We start from the raw sequence: 20,641 nt of genomic DNA, 5'->3' as shown, positions 1-20,641 counted from the left end.
TTATTTTAAGGACGGTCACATTTGTAAATACTTTTTTTGCAGTACTACATTCTTGCTCAACGACAAAACAACAGATTTCTCACACTTTGGGATTTGATCAATTCTAAGGATACTCTTGCGCATTCTTCTGCAGCGGAACTGTAGCTAATTGAGGTGAGAATTGATTCTCTTTGACCACAAGTATCTGCCACACAGAGGGTGTAGGATTTAAGGAGAAGTCCCCCTGTGCTCCTCCAGTGCTGGCACTACAATATGCTGCAGAAGCCCACATGCAATCTAGATTTAATCTAAATCTGTTTCCTAGATTCCTTTCTGAGGTTACTACTTGTGGTGACCCTAAAGATGGTTCACCATACATAATGGTGTAAATGCACACCTCTATTCGAAAAAAATACATTTACAAGGAGTTGCAATGAGAAAAAAAGCTAACGGCTATAGAAGGTAAGTCACATTAACCCAGGTTCCATGAATCAAGAATGCCAAGCACATAGTATTAAATGTATATTAATGTATTTACACAGAACTAAATAACATTTGACCATAATGTAACCAAAAGCAATATTAATGCAAGACAAAACGTGTGTTTATTTTTACAACAACAAAATGTTTTATTAAAAAACAAATGTAAACAAAAAGAACATTCCAAATGGTTGTCTTCAGCTTTGCAGGGGATTCCATAACCTGTAATTTACCAAACAGGAGAGAGGACAAACACTGAAGTAATGATTTTAAACTACTGTATGTTACAGCAACACCTTTTTTCAAATGTCTAGGGGGAGAATGTTTCAGATAAATAAAACTGTGATTCCAGGATCTACAATGTATGCAAACAATCGTGCTTAATGCCATAATCTGAGATTGTAAATTGAATAGAAACTGGAGTGTATTCTGTCCCAAATCAGAAAAGAAAAAGCAGATCAGGCATTTCTATGACCTTTCTTTGATGAATTATAATTTGGGTAGGCACCAAATATTGACTATTAAGACTATTCTTCTAACTTTACTATGTATACAGAATATATTTTCTGATTTCATTATTGATAACATTTGTGAAAAACACAAGAAATGTCAAATGCACATTGAATGAACCCTGTAATGATTAGATTCACTTGTCAAATTAAATGTCTTTTTTTTTCTATTGTCAAAATAATTCAGGCTTTCCCACACATATAAAGGGTTAGTAAATTGTATTTCAACCAAGGTCATTTCAGAATATCCAGATTTTTACAGTATTTGTGTGAAATCCACCTAGCAGTACTGAGTCTTTCATTTGGTAGCATGCCCAAATGAATTGGTCACACCCAAAAATGATTTACTAGAGAAAAACATATTTGGAATATTTCTTTATTCATACATAAAATCTAATCAAATTACTGAATTCATGTTTGTTTAGACAGCTGTCTTTACGTTGATGATTAGGCTAATAGCATTAGGTCGTACAGTAGGTTTTTGAAAATGAATCATGGCTAGACCTAATCGTGCAATTGTAGAGAACATTAGTATTGGGTTGATTTAATCATTTTACATTATAGTAAATGCCTTCTGTTTTGGTATAACTAGATTTTGTACTGGCCAAAATGTACTAGTCATGATTCTACACACAAGCCACACGTTCAGAATAGAAGGCTATTCCTGATGTTTTAGACTTGTAAATGTGTGGTTTAAACATAGTATATTTACAACTACTATATACAGATTTCACAACATATTTAAAACCAGGCCTTGTAGCAGTTTCAACACGATTAGATTGTGACGTGTTTTGGTTGACGTCAGGGGTGTTTTGGGTAATGAGCACATTGTTCTCCAACTGAACATCAGTAATAAGGCCATTAAAAGGTTTCTCTTAACACAAATTTATGTCAGTGTGTAGGGGAGAAGGCTACTTAATCCATGGTATACATTCTATATTGTCCACTATCATGTCAATAAAGCAAACACATATTGCATCTTTAACATTCTTGAGATTGAGCCTGATTTCAACTATGTAAATGGCGTCTCGTCTTTGGCGATCTTACAGGCCATGGTAAATTTAGTTATATCTTGTGTTTCTCATTCATTCGTCTTGCTATATCATTCTGCATCTTTTGCCACTTGATTAAGGACATTTGCATTGCACAGGCCAGTAGTTTCCCATGGGACTAGTTTCATGCCCAAATGGGATGCTGTTGTCACAGTTATTTGTTGAGAGGAGGGTGACTGAGGGGCACAGAGTGGCTCAGATCAAACTTGAAAAACAGAATCGAGAGTTGAATATCAGAAAAAGAACATTGCTGTTTAACCAAATCATTACCTAGAGAATAAAAACGGTTTTGTAGGTGGCACTAAGGCAACCAATTAAAAATGGAACTTGAAAACCCCAGAAAAGGGACTCAGGAGCCCAGGGGTCTAACGTTATGCACACAAGAGGTGACAACAGACAGGTATCATGGCATTGTAAACCATAAGCTTTTGAAAGGATATGACAGAAAGAGAAGGATACAAATGGTACTGAGTGGACTGCCAGGCCACAATATCACCATGTAACTTCAACTTCACATCAACATCTTAAACAAAAAAACGTAAAGAAATAGGTACTGTTATAAATTAAGATAAAGTTTCAAGCAGCGCTATTATAATTCAACAAATATGTCTAATCTGAATACAAATTGGGAACGCTGTTTCATTTGATACATATTTGAATCAGCAAATTGACTCGATTTCATTTCTTATATTTATCTGTTTTAGAAGATATTGACACAATGTAATATGGAGCTAGAGGAGCAGAAACATTCTCACCTGTTTATCGTGTTATTTTTGGTCCTTTCTTGGGGTCCGGGGCGTCGGATTTAGGTCTAGCAGACCTGGCAAACGACTGGGAGTTGGCAGTTAAGGTGGAACAGCACACAAGCACATATTGTACCGGTGCACAAAACTGAGAAACCCCAGCGTGCTCTGTAATTGTTAAACACATTTTGGGTGACATGCTTTATTCAAATACATGTCCATTTCCCTCCAAGGTTAGCGTGAAGGATACAACGACGAGGGGCTTGTCGTAGAGTACGTAACCATTGGTGTCTCTCAGGGCCTTCTCTGCACTCCTTTCACTGGGAAGTCCTACAAACGCCTGGCCCTTCATACGGCCATCCTTCATCAACACTATGTCAAACCTGAGGAAGGAAACCAGACGTGGCTTGGATCCACACAGTGCCAAAACTGAGGGAAGGATTGTTGGTACTCAAGTACTAAAGACGAGGCCTAAATAATCCCGCTACCAACAAAAAACCACAACATTAGATTAAACCTGAGAAAAACAATCTCACATCACCACCAGTCAATTTACACACTGACCAAGAAAGAAGCCCTTAAATGAAGGCCAGTGAATGCACAGAAAAACATACATGTTTCTTTCAGCCTCAGATGAGATGTCAATGTATCTTCCATAGATGTATTTCAGATCCTGTAACATAGAGATGATATAACGAATAAGTAAAACAGAATGAGGCTCCATAAACATTAACGGTGATTAGGGCAGTTAGGAGTTCCAGTACAAACATTGGCTACACATTGAAACTGGGTCAACTCCACAGTATGGAAAGGTACACACCTTCTCCTCCACTGACTTGGCGATGTTCTTCACATAAAGTCTGCAGGTCGGCTCTCCGGGTTCATAATTTTTGAACACAGACATTCTTTTTATCTCTGGTTTAAAAGAGGGGAGAGAAATCCCAGTCAACCGAGACTCCTACTTAAAACAAAAACCGCTACGAAGAATCATAGGGGTGTCTCTAATTCAAACCTCCCTCACTCCCCATCGTCAGAACGCATTGCAACATTGAAGCCATGATTGTTTTGATCTCAACAACTCACTTTTTTTTTTTTTTTACTTTTAAAAACAGTTGGGCTTGTGCAAACAATTTAAAATGTTAATCCTTAGGGGAGAAACCCAGAAATACTGTAGTGGCACAGTACTGTTCTGTCTACATATTGACAGGTATATATTGATCGGAGACTGTAGTGATCTGGTAAACAGCATACCATCTCTGGACAGCCTTCCCTTTTCTAGTTCCTTCCTGGAGATGACATCTGAGGGGATATCTTCATCCTCATCACTTTCCTCCTCCTGCTGTGAGGCCTGGATGGCGGGGTAGATCTTCCCAAAGCCCTCCCGTGGATCCTCCTGGGTTGTTGTGGTTGCCATCTCATCATATACTACCGGGGTGAAATTACACATCATTCAAAAGTCCTTTTTATTTGGCATATGTTCCGAACTAGGTGAACGGCACATTTTAGGCTATAGGCAAAACACAGGTGAAAAATCAATTGTGATCAGACAATGCATACAGAGCAAACTACAAAGCCCATTGCTGAACCTGGTGAAGGGGATGAAATCCTGGCTAATCCGATCCTTTGCTTTATATCCATTCTCTCAATATCTTTATTAATTTCATCCGTGTTTTTGCCTGAGCCGGCCAAGAGCGAATGTCACCCACCCACCCACCCGACCGACAAGCTGTTAAAACGGCCAGTGGCAAAAGCCACAGTTCATAGACACTATGGTGGATGTAAACTTAATAATAAACGTTAGTCAGTTTAACAAAATGCTCAATGGAGTTTAGCGGCTGCTGAAATGTGTAATGCCACTGCATAGTGGTTAAAGACAGTGCCTCTCATGTGGAAGACCTAAGTTCGAATCTATTGAGAGCAACAACATTTATTAATTATTTCTGGTAGATTCCACAAATTCTCGTCTTTTCACTTGATGAAAAAAAGTTATGGTCACCTTTATTGATAGTTATTGTATAAATGTCATTCACGAATGAAAGACAAAAGTACGTTGTTTTGCCATGAAAGAAAATAATATGTTCTTATACCATGACATGAAATAGCTTTGGCAGATTCGCTAGCAATTGCTTAATTCTTATGACTATTCCAGTAAGTTAGTAGATCCCGGTAAAGCTTATTACTGGCTAATACACTGTTAAAACGGCCAGTGGCTAACGCCGTACATAGACGCTATTTGAGGTGGAGGTAAACTTAGTCAGAAACAGTCAGTTTAACTGTATCAATGTCATTCACAAATGGCCATATAACTGTTAGAACGACCAGTGGAAAAGATATGCAGCTCTGTGGTGTAGTGGTTAACGACACAGCCTTTCACATGTGTGACCCGGGTTTGAATCTCGAGAGGGCAACATTTATTATTGCGGCCCATTCACTGTTTAAAATCTGTTAATTCCCTAAATGTTCATAATCTGTTCTTGGATCTCCATCGCAGTTTCAAGCGCATGTACTTGTTAATTGATTGATCGCCGTTAATTAAATTCTACTTCAATCTGGACTGCAATCTGAAATGCATATGTCTAGGCCCCCCCCCCCCCCATTGGCTATGACAGTCCCTTTTCACCTCAGCCAGGAAATATTCAGCCCAAATGTAATTCTATTTAGTTAATTACATGCTTCAAATGGTGATGACCGCTGACCATTCAATATCATATTTACGGTTTGTGTTTTCCTGTGCCTCCAAATCATTGTGCAATTAAAAGCCCACTGAACTATCTATTAAGTCAGGTGCCCTGCATAAACAATCATAAACCCACAACCCAGTGTTTGACCCCTTGTGCATAAAGCCAGGGCCTTACTTAAATTAATACATGATAAGGCCAATTACTTAAGCCCCCATGGGTGTTTATTATGGTCACAATTGTCTGTTTGAAGCATTGGAGGCAGAAAAGAAACATGGTAATTGTAATTGATTTGCAATGCCAATATGTTCACCTGGACAATTGCTACAGGCCAGGAAAATGTAATAAATTCTGATTAAGAGCAGCGATTAGTGTTTGCAGAACAAAATTCGAATATCACATAAACAACCAATTTTGGCACAGAAAGAATGGTTGGCATTTCCACATCACATTGTCTTTTCTTTGTATTCCTTGTCCTGAATGCTTTATTTTAAGCTCAGATTGGAAAATTCTATTAACTGATCAAACCTCGATAGGGGCATGTACTCTAATCTGCAGTGGATATCCTGAAAACAGATTAATAAGATTGTGGGAATTAACTTTTCAAAAATGAGGGATCTTAATATTTCATTGTTTTAATCAATTTGAAAATGAATTAAAAAAATTATATGGAATGGATAAAAAAAAACGAGGGAATGGATTAGCCTGGTTTTATTATTGATTTATATTCTAACTTAGTCTTAGCCAATTCTAATGTGATCCAACACACCTTTACATGGTGCTGGGCTGAAAACTGTTTGTAAAAGAAAAGCCTCGCTCATGTTTCACCTTGCACCTTATTAACTAAATGTGGTGGAGCGTAGGTGTGCTACTTGGTTTGACAAGAAATTGTCAAATGTGTAAAGTTGCCAAAATATGACATCATCTGTACGTAAATGTGTAAAAAACTGAAATGTTATGAGCTGTAATAAACAAGTGCTATGTTTGTCAGAGTCACAGTGCTTGTTCAAAACGTGTTGACTGCTTCTGCTAATATGAACTGAATAAGCTCTGGCAGACAGGGCTGAATTAAACTTTTACTGAAGGTAACAGGTGGTTGGAAACCGGAGCCCGGAGGTTAACTCTGTACACACACACACACACACACACACACACACACAAGCCGATGGAATTATGAAGAGCAGCGAGCCTGTTCAAATCCTCTGGAAACATATAGTCACACATATCTAGTGTGCATGCGTGTGTGGCGGGGTGGAATGCCAGATCTGTTCTGATAAAATCCTAGCGGAGAACTAGATCCCTTTTTTAAATTATCCTCCTCCTTATCGCACCCCAACCTCCTATGCTTAATTTAATTGTTTATCTGCGCCCAAAATAAGATTCATCCACGAACCCACCTGCCAGGTTTGTTTTCTGTGTGTTAGACAATCTTTTATGTTTTACTTTTGAGATCTGTTTTATTTCTCAGGAGTTGGGATGAGAGTGGATTCATGGAAAGCTGGAGACATGGAAGATAAGACAGGCTGGGACAGGCAGGGTGGCAGGTGACAACGCGGTGCCACAAGATGACATTTCTCTAATCCAGATGATAGTGGAACACTGTCATGCTTTGCTAATTCTATAGTGCATCCCATAGAAGACTGGAAACACAATGCAACATGTGATTCCTCAGGAGGCACGGCTACTGGGCTATGACATAAATCCACGCAGTATCATAACCATGGAATCATCCTTGTTGTAAAAAAAAGGGGGGGGGCTGTTCAGATCTACATGGATCTATGATTATTGATTCTACACTTTGCTCAACTTTTATCATAACATTTCAGAAGGGGTTGACACAGAAGTTTCATCCTGACTTTGTGAAAAATGCTATTTAATTCCCTATATATTAACCCTTCTGAACAGAGCCCTAAGATGTTTGCTTTTTCCACCAGTAAAGGACACACAACTCCACAAAAAAACTTTGTCTATTAAACGCAACTACGAAATATACATAATAAAAAGCAACCAATCAAGATGGTGCGTGTATACTTTGGCGCAGGATAACTCTTTTTTGTTAATAGCTAATAAAAAACCGGTTTGCCATTAGCCAATCAGTGTTAATCATAGATCATATCTCTGTATATTACATATCTGAGCCTATATGACAATATGTTGTCTTCTAATTATTTTATATTATCTTCTTCAACAAGACAACCATGTCAAATTATGTGAATACATCCAACTCTTATTTACAGCTTCACAACTGTTAACCATCACCTTTTCACATGGTGACGATCGCAGTTTTCAATCACTGAACCTGGCCCTGTGGCAAAGCAAAGGCCCTAACTTCAGTGTCGCCAGCTGGCTCTTTAGCTTTACCTTCCGTTGTCACAGATGGCTTAATGGCTCTCCCTTCAGCCTCATTAGCTGGCTCAGTGGCCTCCTGTGGCTGAATGGAGCCTCCTCCGAGAATGGTTGACACTTCTGCTGAGATGTGGAACTCAATCTTCTTCTGTCCGCAGGGCAGGGGCTGCTCAAACACGTCTGATGGCTGCAGGGTAGGTCCTGGACCACTGAGAGAGCACAACAAAGCTAAACCATTCACCCTGAACACAAGGGTCTGGAGGTGGGCACATTAAACTGTATTTCACTGCAAATGTTTCTGCTTTTTCCTTTCTTCAGGTCAGCTTGATAGTTCAAATCACTCAGTAATCTAACTACCAGGTCGTTTGCTACTGCAGAGCTCGCAAGGGCATTCTGGCTTTTTAACAATGTAACAGTTGACTTAGATACTCCTAGTAAAGTTTAGGCTATGTCACTGATCGGTTTATTCAGATTCTTCAGTCTCCTGATGGCCTGCCTTACTGGCATTGACACTTTTTGCTCATGTTGACAGACTACAGCAACAGAATTCAAATTACACACCTAGAATCATCTCTAGACCTTTTGTTAGCGCTCGTGCATGAAGTTGTGATGCCATTACAAACACCTGGCCAAAGACAAACAATTACTTTAGGTGCTCTAAAACTAAAGTTTTCACTTTAACCTTACTTATAGTTTCATTTTAAATTCAATGTGCTGGAGCACAGACCTAAACAATAACATTTGATTCATTGGCCAAATACTTACAGGCTGCACTGTGAGGTATTTGTGTGGTATTTTTATATTACTACCCAACTCAGAATGTGTGTGTGAATTGACATCATGGGTGTATAAAAAGGTACAGAGGGACAGACATACGCAATGAACGCCACAGAGAATTATTTTCTTGCCAGGAATGTTACATCTTTTACAGTAAGATTTGCTGTGTAGCCACAGTAAGGTGACCATGTGACATTAGAATAAAATAAAAAAAATTGAAGGTTGATGTGCATGAGTGGCTGTGTACCTCTGACAGTCAGGCTTTGGGACCAACAGAAGGTCCTTAAACTTGGGTTTCTTTCTCTTGGAGGACACTTTAGTTCTCAGGGGTCTCTTGCATGCTTGGTTGACCAGACCCATCAGGCGAATCATCCTGGAGAAGAAATCCACACAAAAATTTAAGAATTTAAGAACTACATATACAAACATTTATTAACGGCACTGAACCTGCCTGGAAAGGTATTCAGACCTTTGATCAATTGTTCAAAACTACAAATGGTTTCCTGACATTTTGTTCACGTAGATTTTCCACTCTAAAACACAAACACCCAAAATCAATTATTGTAAGGTGACATTTGTTAGGAAATATTTCTAAGAAAAAAATATGTTGCTTGCTTAAGTATTCAGCGCAATGCACCGTGAAAGCTCCAAGTGAACCACTGACGTTGCTGTCACATTTTCTGGATAAAAAACATTGTTGAAGGATCATTAGTCGGGCTGTGAATCTGAAAGGAATATGAAAAGCAAAGAGTATTCTACAGAAAGAGATAAAGATAAAGTAATATAAATGTATAGATTAGGAAAAGTTACAAAATAATATCCACGTGTTTAGATTAGGGATGCACTGATCCGATACTGGCATCGGAAATTCGGAATCAGTAGTTGCAAAGAATATGTGATGGGGTATCGGCAGTAAGTCTATGTAATGAGCCGACGCCATGAAACAGATTGTCTTAACAATGCGCCATAAACACGTACATCGTCGTTGATGATGGGCAGACTGGAAACATGCAGGCTATGGCTAGTGAACAGCCACAATAATGTCTGCAGTCTAGAATCACTTCACACTTGAAACAGCCACTAACAAAATTAGTATTTCCAAACAAACTCCAGCTAGCTAACACGCCAGGCTAACTGAGCTTACACCTTAACTGTGTTGCATTCTCAAAAGCACAGGGTCTGGTATACTGTGTGCTAGTGTCTGAATAATGCCACTCAATACTCATTGCAACAACCAATGTGTCTATTAAAGCAAATTCCTAGCTGTCAATCATTTGAATACAAAAGGCAAAACCAAATTAAATGGATGCACTTCATCTCAATTATAATCTAACTCTCTGTAATCTTATAGCATGTGGGGAAAAAGACACGGCCTTAAAAGTGAGTCAATTGGTTCAGAGTGAATCATTAACTGTGTGACTGGTTCCCCACCTCTCTTTATCCTCATCGTCTCCACTGTCATACTCAGACTCCTCAGTGGACAGATCCATCTCATCTGTTGGTAGGGGGGGACAATGGGGAGGATAGGGAGGTGGCATAGGTGGTGGGGGTCCTGGATGCGTCTCAAACTGGAATAAATATAAAGGACCTTCAATGAGGATTCAATTCGCAAGTCTGAGAGCGTGACCTCTGGTTCAAGATTTCATAACACTATAGAGGAATAAAACGAGTATAGAGCATCATTTAATAATCTGTATGCTAGTGTGATTATTTCACCATCGGTGGTCTTGCTGTGATGGGGCCAAATGGAGAAGGCAAATTCATCTTGTTCATCAGGTGCAGAACCTGTAGAATAGAAACACACTGTAAGGTAAGACGCAGACCATTACTTGAAAGCGTTGCACGCTGGAGCTCTGAATGAAAAAAAATGACTGTAATACATCTGTCTGGGTTCGCATGAATGAGCCTGGGCTAACCACATAAACACACGTTTGCACCATCTAGAAACACGCACACGCCTATAATTGGAACTGGAAAGATTATGTCTGCAGGATTTGACATTAGAACTTTACAGTGGGTGAGTGGTAGTGAGTGACAGAGACTGTTAAGTTAGGGCAATGGCATAATCTTCCAAAACACACTAGTGCTACCAAAAGACCAGTCTGAGGTACTGCATCGGTACATTCCCAGAAAATAAGGGCAGCCGGGCAGCATTAAGAGGAAAGTAAAACCCCTAACATCACTTAAAAGTATGAAAGGATAGCTTAGTGTTGGCCCAGCAGCCGCTACCTGAGGTCCACACAAACTGGTGTAGTTGGAGTTCAAATTCGCTGCTTCACATTCTATGTGTATTCATTTTTTCTGCAGAAGATAATTGCATTGCTGTTTATTTCACCATAGCATACACCATATTGTTTTCAACACCATAATTCCTGATTCCACATAACATTGAAAGAGGCGCATCACCATCATCATCATCATTTTCTTCTGCTTATCCGGGGCCGGGTCGCGGGGGCAGCAGTCTAAGCAGAGATGCCCAGACTTCCCTCTCCCTAGACACTTCCTCCAGCTCTTCCGGGGGGACACCAAGGCATTCCCAGGCCAGCTGGGAGACATAGTCCCGCCAGTGTGTCCTAGGTCTGCCCCGGGGTCTCCTCCCGGTGGGACGGGACCGGAACACCTTCCCAGGAAGGCGTTCCGGAGGCATCCGAAACAGATGCCCAAGCCACCTCAGCTGACCCCTCTCGATGTGGAGGAGCAGTGGCTCTACTCTGAGCTCCTCCCGGGTGACCGAGCTTTTCACCCTATCTCTAAGGGATCGCCCAGCCACCCTGCGGAGAAAGCTCATTTCGGCCGCCTGTATCCGGGATCTTGTCCTTTCGCTCATGACCATAGGTGAGAGTAGGAACGTAGATTGGCCGGTAAATCGAGAGCTTCGCCTTGCAGCTCAGCTCTTTCTTCACCACGACAGACCGATACATCGACCGCATTACTGCAGAAGCTGCACCGATCCGTCTGTCAATCTCCCGTTCCATCCTTCCCTCACTGGAGGAAGTGAACAAGACCCCTAGATACTTAAACTCCTCCACTTGAGGCAAGCACTCTCCACCAACCTGAAATGGGCAAGCCACCCTTTTCCGACTGAGGACCATGGCCTCAGAAAGAGGCGCATTAATTCCAATAAACATAAATTATATTTCACGCAAACACAATTTCAGCACACCACAAACAACACATAACAAAATGAACTAATTAGGCAGCAATGCACAGGATAGCAGATGCATGCAACGGCCAATGAATACTGTCTGTAATTGGTCGTATCCGTATTGCCCATACTGATGCAAAAACCATGTGACAATTCCTTTCAAATGTCCAAAGACGAGTCAATGCAAGTATTCCGTGGAACGTCAGTGTATGCGCATGTGTGGGTAAAAGTGGAAATGCCAATCTCCTATCTGGACCTCCTGTTAATGACAGTATTGCATTTTGTTTACTTAATAGTGTTGCTCTTTGTGTAAGAAGCTTTTCATTTTACAAGTGCATATATTATTTTATATACGCTCGGGAAAACTCCTCCTCTCCACCAGGTTACACTGTACTTGTACTGTAAGATAAATGTGGATAAGACAGGTGGTGTAACAACACATTTGCCAAATCTCAGAAGAATATTTAAAAACGTATTTTGAATCAACTCTTTATGTACTGTGATTTTCTCTTTGTTTAAAATTATTCTCTCTAACTGTGGAATAAATGAAGCCCAGAGACACAAGAAGAATTTAAATGTCCACCAATATTTTTTGCAGCAGCATCACATGAATAAAACAACATAGATCACTTTACAGGAAGCACTCACCTGAACGTAAAACTTGGGTACACTAAGAAGGGCATGTGCTATGTTTGTCAGGATCCCATTTGAAGGAGGTGGATATAAATATTTCAGACTGGGATTTGTTTGAAACTTTAACCTGCAGGGAAGGCAAAAAAAAAAAAGAGAGAGAGAGCATTACATATATAAAAATGTCTGTATCTACCTATGAACCTACACTCTCCAGGCCCGCAAAAATAATACCAGTAACAAAATAAGTCAAAACAATGGGGCTGCATAAATATGTAAGCAGGCCACTGAGGCATAGATTCATGCTTCGACTGCCTTTTTGCTTAACAAATGTTAACCTGCGCAGCATGCGACTGAAATATGTTCAATATCCCTTTCCCTATTCAGGGACATTGGGACCAGCATGCTATCTCAGCATCTGTATAATGGCTACGGTCTGCGCTAAGGCTAGGCCCTTTGCTGCGCTGGCTATGTGGGTTGTCATTTAAGTAGTCCATTTACACTTCCTATATAGGGGCATTTTAATGAACAGTCATTACTTGCATTAAAAGTACCATTTTGTAGCTGACTGTGGAGGATACATTAACTCCACAGACCAGTTTCCCATTCCCATAATATGAATTATCCTGGACAAAAAAGCCCTTGAAATGCAGGACTGAAAACCAACCACACAACCTATCTTTCCTTAAGTTGCTGTAGGCTTACCCTGACAATTGACTTTATTCAAAGCCACACAACAGTCAAATGTTGCAGTGAAAGGTCATGCTCTTTGGGGATTCCAATAGTAAGGATGTTATTTTAATATAAAATCATAAATGTAATGTCTCAGGGAACAGGCAAACAAAATATAATAAAAAAATTTGATGTGTGTTGGAGTTTTAGTTGCTGAATTTGTTTAGAATGTGTGAAAACAAACTTGTTTGAGTTTATACTTCCTCATACTGCTTTCAACCAAGAAACGGAAAAAAGGGGGAAACTGCAATATTACTAGGGCTGGGTGATAATTTGATAAATATTGTAATCGAGTTTTTTAAAATAATTCAATAATTAAAATTATTGTTGATATTGTGGTAATGCTGATTTTGCTAATAATTTATTCAGAATAACAAAGGATATTTTGTTTGAAATATAGTTAAAATGCTGCACACCAGTGTTATTTTATTTGCACTACTAAGATTTTAGAACTTTTAATATTACTAATAACAAAACCCAGATTCTTGATCTCGTGAATTTAACTAAACGCCTAAACAGTATATAAAAAACTAAATGTTGTGTTTTTTAAAGTATATTTTAAGACTGTTGACAACATAGATACGATATTAATAACGATAAATATATTTATGTATCAACAAAACATCTTGAATATATCGTGATAGGTTTTGGGCCATATAGCCCAGCCCAAACGGGGACAGTAGAGATACGATCGACCAATCCAATTCTAAAGAGCGCGTAGTAGCCAAAACAAAGGAAAAACAAATATCAGTCATGGAACGCCTTTCAGGTCTTACAGTTTTTATAACATCAAATAAGTTTCATTGACCAATCAGCACTTGAATACAAACATTGTCAATTTATTGGGTAAATAACTTACAAATTGGTAATGCTATCATTTGCAATGTGTTTTTACAGGTACTTTTGCTGTTATGTAGTACCGTTGACCAAAAAAAAAAAAAAGAACCAAGAGACTAACTACCTAGCAAGTGGATGTAAACAATGTTCTTCTAAAAAAAGCCTCTAATTAGGTCCAGTAAATTGTTTGTTTAGCTGGGAGAGCTGGCAAGAAAAATAAGCTAGCTGATGGATGCAAACGATGTTCTTCAATCTTCCCTAACAAAAAAAAGGCGTTGTCAAGTCATCATTTCTATACTTCAAATTTGTAAGACAATTTTCATTGTTGGTAACGTTTGGACTCGGTCCCTTAAGAAACGCAAGTATGAGGCCAGCTGGAATAACGACATTAGTTAGCTTTGTGGCAACAACAGGACTAGCATGCTAGTTTGTTTAGTTTGTATTTATAAATTCAACTGTTTTAACAGAGCAAACCTGTAGTCACATGATGAAAAATGATTGCTAAGAATATCGAAAAGTACTGCAGTTTTGATGGTCATTGTTTTCATGATTGTTCCATCTGTTTCTTATTCAACGGGTCAAATTGGGTTTTAAACGTGGTATCAATTAATACACAATGCCAAAGCCAAACAATCACTGATGAAAGGGCGTAGAATTCAGTTACTAGACTTCCGAGTCATGTCAAGGTAAAATGTTGTGCACATGAACACAGGAAAGAAATGACACAATTTGCCACAAAATGGTGTGGTAATCCATTAACATGGCTTTGCGATTGGGAATCATGCCCAGACCATTAAACCACTGGACCACTCAACACCATGTAAGGTGTTCACAACCCCCACAAAGCCTTACAAGACTCTGCAACCAAAACAAAAGTCAAGGCACTTTAATATGGACTGTATTGCTTAATGATATCTTAATAACTCAGTGTCATACCTTACACTGAGTAAAGCCATGAGAATAAAAATAAGCACAGAGTTCTTTCAAAAAGCTATGAAATATGATTGTCTGAAAATACGGAGGCTTCGCCTACTCCGATCCGAATTACAAATTAAACGTTCAAAATAAAGACTAATTCAGTATGGACCTAAAGGATAAGTATTTGGGATATTTTAAAGAATCTATTTTCCCACTCATATTTTACAGCCTAACAAAACAATCTCAACTGACTGACTTTCTTACATGAACTGTAACTCAGTAATATGTTTCAGTTGTTGCATGCTGGGTTTATATTTTTGCTCAGTATAAATAATTGACTGACAAATCACTACTAATATGTAACACTTGAGTGTGAGGGATAGGGCAGGCGACTTCTCATAGTGGGACTCAGCCCTGAGTGTCTTTATCAAAAGCCACCTGGTAGCGGCGACTGGCAGGAGCAGACGGCCTGTCACTGCGGAGTGCCATTGCACTGACCTGACCTGTCACTGCTGATGTGCCGAGCCACAGACAAGAGACCTAGGGTTATAATTGGACATAAAACTGCTGACAGCTCTGCGTTGTAACTCCAGCTGAGACTCAGTCTGTCTCCCCCAGGACTCGCACACACACAGCATCAGTCGCAAGGCACACACACAGCCTCAGGTCACAAGACAGACACACACACACACACACACACACACACACACACACACACACTCACACAGAAACATACCCGAGTTTGGGTGCGACGCCCATTTCTAATAAGGCAACACTTGGCTGTTTCACCTCTTTTTTCTTCTTCACGTCTTTGCCATCTGTTGCACTGAGAAAAATAAAGGGTTTAATACAAGTATTGTTTAGATGCTTTGCTTTACAACTGTGCATTTGACTTTCTAACCCCGTTGAGGTTAATTACCTGTCTGATACAGGTGGGTCTTTCAGAACTGTGACATGTTCTTGCTCCTTAGCAAACTCTACCACCAGGGTATGGTTGAGAATTTGCAGCTGGTGAAGCCTTTTTAGAGCCTGCAAGACAGGTGTAATGCTTGATTTACTATATCCATCACTCCACATCATGTACGATAAGGAACTGCTAAAGTATGTAGTGAGTTTACCTTTGCTGCAGACTTTTCACTGCCAAATGTAGCAAAGGCTGTGTGTCTCTGGCAATATGAGAATTTAAATTTGTTATTGCAAAATTGTTGTGGGAAAAAAATATACATTGATTAGACAGTGTGTTAATTTGTAGCATGTTGTTTGTGTACTTTATATACGTCTCATCTTCTCCTCTGGTAGTTGTTGACCAGGGCAAACATACCAGTACTCCTTTATCGGAGAAGACTCTGACTGCCACTGCTCCAAAGTACTTCAATAGATCCTCTTTCTCATCCCTGGACAGGTCAGCGGGTAGGTGCCGGATGATTAGAGTTCTACTCATCCTTGAATGGACCAAATCGTCATCCTCACCAGCCATATTTCTTTGAATGACAAATGAAAAAGAAATGATTATTCTTTTTAATTTAAGGTGGTCACTGGACTGATGAAATAACTGACTTTACTGAAGATGGTCCATCTATGATTAAAAATCAATGAATTGGTGTTGATGTTTGTTGTTAGTGGAGAACCATGTAATCTCCTGTCAAGAACTAACAAGGTTTTGCAAGGTAATTTTTTCTAACTCACACTAACTTCAATTGACACGTAACGCTTAGAGGTTTTCAAATGCAGTAAGCACCTGCTTTCCTATTCTTCTACTTAAATGTAAGTGTTAATGACACAGAAATAATGCGCAAAACCCGCATGTACCACGTCTTCAAAAGCAGTGTATGGAGAGTTATCTTGAAATGTAACACCCGATATAAATCTTTGCGATGTCAGCCGTCGCTTTTTTCTAACCGATATTGAAATAGTACACGTTTCTAGACCTGAAAGACGAGATTTGAAAATATGGCCTCGCGACAGAATTTCTTTCCTAAACGTCTAACGTAACTACCTAACGAAACGTTACTTCCGCACTAAAAAGCTAAAGGAAAATATCAAAAACCTAACCCAAGCGACTCAGTTCAATACAAGCAGCTCTTCAGATGAGTCGTAGGTGTTTAAATAACTGTTTATAACTAGCTAAATACATATCGATGAGCTTCGTATGTCTAGCTAACAACACAGCTAGCACGTTTGTCTAGCTAACTAGCAAGCTATTAACGTGATGTTTATAGCTAACCGTACTACGTTCATTCGCATTCTTCACCATTCACTGACGTGCAAAATCATTCAGTGACTATATATATGTTTTCAGTATTTACAAGCACCGATTAACTGTTGTGACTACATACCCGCTAAGCAGTAGTTCAGTTATACAGAAAATGCATGAGCTGGGACGTTGGCTGGATGGACCCACTTCCGATCAAAACAATCGGTGATTGGATATTTACACATGTCACCGCCTACCAGAAGTCCAAAGGTTGGTTCATCCTGATGTCCATCCCTAGGATGATTTACTTAAATGTATTGCTTTCATTTCACCACTAGAGGTCCACATAATCAATAAAATAGTCTTGTCCCTAATTTTTCGGAATGAGAAATTAAAGTGATTTTAAGTTGATAACATTACATTGCGTGTGGTATTTAGATATGCATATTGTTACATATGTATTTGTTTGTTTAGACAGTATGTAGAGAACCTATAATTAATGATTAGATGACAACTATGTTTTATTAGTTGTATTAATTATAGAATAAGTGCATCTCTCTTTTCCCCCTCTCTTCCACTTTACTGTGCCTGGATTCCTCTCTTTTTCTCTTTCCCTCCCATGACCTTTTTCCGTCTTCTCCCACTTGCTCTCAGTGGCCTGCATGACTGGCGTCTGACCAAGAAAAATCCTGGATGTCGATCTCTAATTCATTGTAGGGTAAACTGTCTCTCTGTTTCCTTTGTCACACTTGAATATTCATTTTAGACAGCATATAGAGACATTATGTATATTTTATAATAAAAATATTTAAAAAGCCTCCACTTTAGCCACATTAGATAACATCATCAAAAGAGTTCCTTACTGTCACAAACTCATGGCAAAATAGGGAATATTAATCATCAGTTATTAACCCACTGACCAGTTGCAACCAAAGGACATCACCCCAATCTCCCCAATATGTTCTCTAGGAGCCTCCAAATTCCTGTTCAAATTAACTATTTTCTTTGAGGACAACACAGGGCATTCCTCTAGGGGGGAAACAATGTCCTCTTTCAGCCTGGCTGCCTCTGAAATTTCACAGGTGAGGGAAGGAACGATAGACAGTTGATCCCATCCTGGGACTACATACTGGATAGAGAGTGGGTGGGAGTTTAAGACAGAGAGAGAAAAGGAGAGGATAAGGTCAGGAAGAGAGGGTGGTCAAGGAAAGAGAGTGGATGTTAAGGAATATACAGAGAACAAGAGGGTGAGGGAAAGGGAGAGAGGAGAGTGAGTGGTGGGAGATGTATTTGACATCCACTCATCTCAGTGGGCCAAGCAATGGATGGGATCATCCATTCAATTAGCTAGGTCCAGACATGTATAGGCCCTAACCCAGGTGGCCACTAATATTCTTTTAGACTTCATGAAGGGATATTTTGTAACAAGATAATTCAATGATTAGGGCAATGTCACTTTACTGGCCTGCTGTCCAGGAAACAGATATGAATACTCGTTCTTTAATGTTGGGCAAGTCATGCTGTGATGACGTTAGTTCATCCTATTGTTCCTCCCGCGAAGAGACAGATTTTAATTTTCCAACATTCCCCATTGCGAGACTAGCTATTGGCCTAGTTGGAGATGTTTACCAGTGACAAACATCCATGGGAGTGTGAGGGACTGGGAAACAGATTTAGAGCCAAGCTGCAGTAAAACTGGAAGTCTGGATCAACACAAGTGTTGAAGCAAATTACACACGCAGTAATTTAAAGGTCAGTTCTAAACCAAGCCTCTACTTTTTTCTTGGAGGTAAACCTTATATCCCAAACTTCCAACTTTTTCTTCTAACCACACTATTGGCCATTCAATTGAAGAAATGTTTTAAATGTTTAAACGTTGATAAAAATGAGCAAAAAAGGCATTTACAAAAGTCACATTGGCCTTCTCGTCTAAGATTTAGAGTTACAGGCTGTTGAATAGGTGTCTTTCTTCACACAGGACATGCAAAAACCTGCTGGTTCCAAATGTATTTGCTGTCATACGTACACGATGAACATAGACGTTTGCTAAGAAGTCTCCTAAGAAAGTTCCATATTCTACAGGTTCTGCATTCCATATTTCTAAGCTTGGACTGGATCACGTTTTGTTGCCAACCCCAGACGTAGATGGTAAACCACGTCAGCTCTAGCTTTACAAGTCTTTAAAGTTGTCTTTCATGAGAGGAAAAGTAGATGGAAGTATATGAAAGCGAGCAGAAATACTCAGGGACAAGCCGGGGTGGAATCAATGTCTTTTATGTAAACTGTAGGTTATTTCCAGAATGCATTGTCCTTTGATTTGGCTGAACAGGAAGTGGCAAACTGAGTTTTGTTTCTATGGTGTTCCTACGGCTGTCTCACACACAGTAAAGGTTTGTATCCGTGTTATTCAAATAAAATATGCACAAAATGTATGTTTTCAGGTGGCATTCTGTGTGTGTGTGATCCTGGCATTCATTTACTATGGACCAGAAGTCTGTCCCCAGATGGTTTCTTTCGTCAATCCCCACAAGGAAAATGCCTATCTTTGCTTAAGGATTAGGTTTCATATAAAATGCCCAATTGGGTTTAGGGTTGGAATTGTTGTTAGACTTCAGGGTTAGGGGATATGTTAAAATAGAGGATATATTTTTGTAGTCTCCACAAGGATAGCAAAACACAGCATGTGTTTGTGTGTGTGTGTTTGATATAAGGCTTCTCTCAGATGGGTGTGGAATGCTAGACAGTTGTGACTTCACATTCCCTCACTGCCCTCCTTGAAACCATTTTTCCTGCACTGAAGTTGGTTAGGCTGTTATAATGTTGTTATAATGTTCTCAGCAGCAAAGGGCAGCAGAATGTATTCAATGCATGATGCTACATGTGGATTATTTTGCCAGTCCTAAATCATGATGTAACCAACTGTGTTTAATCTGTTGTATCAGGCCCAATTAAATGACACTGTATGCGTTTTACATGAATTTGGCATTTGGTCTTAACAGCAGTTCCAATGTCTTTGGCATGGTTGATCAGAATGAAGGCATACAGTACTTGTTTTTGAGGAGGGATGTGTTTTAGACGCTGGAAGAAAGCACACATGTCTACTGATGTGTATTGTGTATCAGTCACAGTAGAAACAAACAAATGCCCAATGGTTACAAATGAATCATTTATTAAAAAGGTGTTCATTTGATCTTGACTCATTTTAATGTGACTGTGATTTTTGTGCTTCTGTGTCCTGATGTCTGATTGTCTGTTTGTATCAACAGCCCTGAGTGATAATCGGAGAGAAGCGGAGAGAAAATCTGAGAGAAAACTGTTGTTTTGGTATATTTCATGTTCATATGGATATTAAAATACAAGGCAATGCATGTATTTGTTTGATCAGTCCATACAGGAGTTAAGTCAATCATTTAGGTTCATTTTAGGCTGGTATTGTTGCCTGGTATTAAGATGTATGCTGAAAATGTTGGCTTGAAGACCTGAACGCATTTGTAAATGACTCATAGTCACGCTGAACAAACACAGGTCACGCTGAACATAACATAATTAAAACGTAATGTTAAGATCTGAATGTAAAACATGCATACTTACATAATGTAAAGAGTGTGCATTTAGTTCTGT

The 20,641-nt window shown here is 39.4% G+C and overlaps 1 protein-coding gene and 1 long non-coding RNA gene across 3 annotated transcripts; one reads left to right on the top strand and one right to left on the bottom strand.

The window, feature by feature from the left end:
- Positions 1-583: 583 nt before the first annotated feature.
- Positions 584-17,233, bottom strand: rnpc3 (RNA-binding region (RNP1, RRM) containing 3). Of its 2 annotated transcripts, none has more exons than XM_034289421.1 (16): positions 17,163-17,233; positions 16,148-16,307; positions 15,945-15,992; positions 15,746-15,855; positions 15,563-15,652; positions 12,358-12,469; positions 10,281-10,349; positions 9,996-10,132; positions 8,812-8,937; positions 7,803-7,996; positions 4,015-4,188; positions 3,584-3,678; positions 3,378-3,436; positions 3,014-3,146; positions 2,776-2,851; positions 584-681 (listed from the first exon to the last, which is right to left on the bottom strand). In XM_034289421.1, the coding sequence occupies exons 2-15, from the start codon at positions 16,301-16,303 to the stop codon at positions 2,780-2,782; spliced, it is 1,575 nt and encodes a 524-aa protein (XP_034145312.1). In that variant the 5' UTR covers positions 16,304-16,307; positions 17,163-17,233; the 3' UTR covers positions 584-681; positions 2,776-2,779. The 2 variants fall into 2 exon arrangements, with proteins under 2 accessions (XP_034145312.1, XP_010889466.2); XM_010891164.4 differs by lacking the exon at positions 584-681 and adding an exon at positions 1,329-2,543.
- Positions 17,179-20,371, top strand: LOC109614888. The gene is made up of 3 exons (XR_002195878.2): positions 17,179-17,290; positions 17,675-17,733; positions 20,287-20,371. It is a non-coding gene; the product is annotated as an uncharacterized LOC109614888 (long non-coding RNA).
- The last annotated feature ends 270 nt before the right edge of the window (positions 20,372-20,641 follow it).

Source organism: Esox lucius, chromosome 21 (genome assembly GCF_011004845.1).
Source record: "Esox lucius isolate fEsoLuc1 chromosome 21, fEsoLuc1.pri, whole genome shotgun sequence".
In the NCBI taxonomy this organism is placed as follows: domain Eukaryota; kingdom Metazoa; phylum Chordata; class Actinopteri; order Esociformes; family Esocidae; genus Esox; species Esox lucius.
This window is presented reverse-complemented; position numbering and strand designations above follow the sequence as displayed.

Excerpts from the sequence above, each read along its gene's own strand:
- rnpc3 (XM_034289421.1), bottom strand. The coding sequence starts at position 16,303 with ATGGCTGGTGAGGATGACGATTTGGTCCATTCAAGGATGAGTAGAACT. Across the intron at positions 15,653-15,745 it reads GACCCACCTGTATCAGACAG|TGCAACAGATGGCAAAGACG; the intron begins GTAATTAACCTC and ends TATTTTTCTCAG. Across the intron at positions 3,147-3,377 it reads TCTGAGGCTGAAAGAAACAT|GTTTGACATAGTGTTGATGA; the intron begins GTATGTTTTTCT and ends TTCCTTCCTCAG.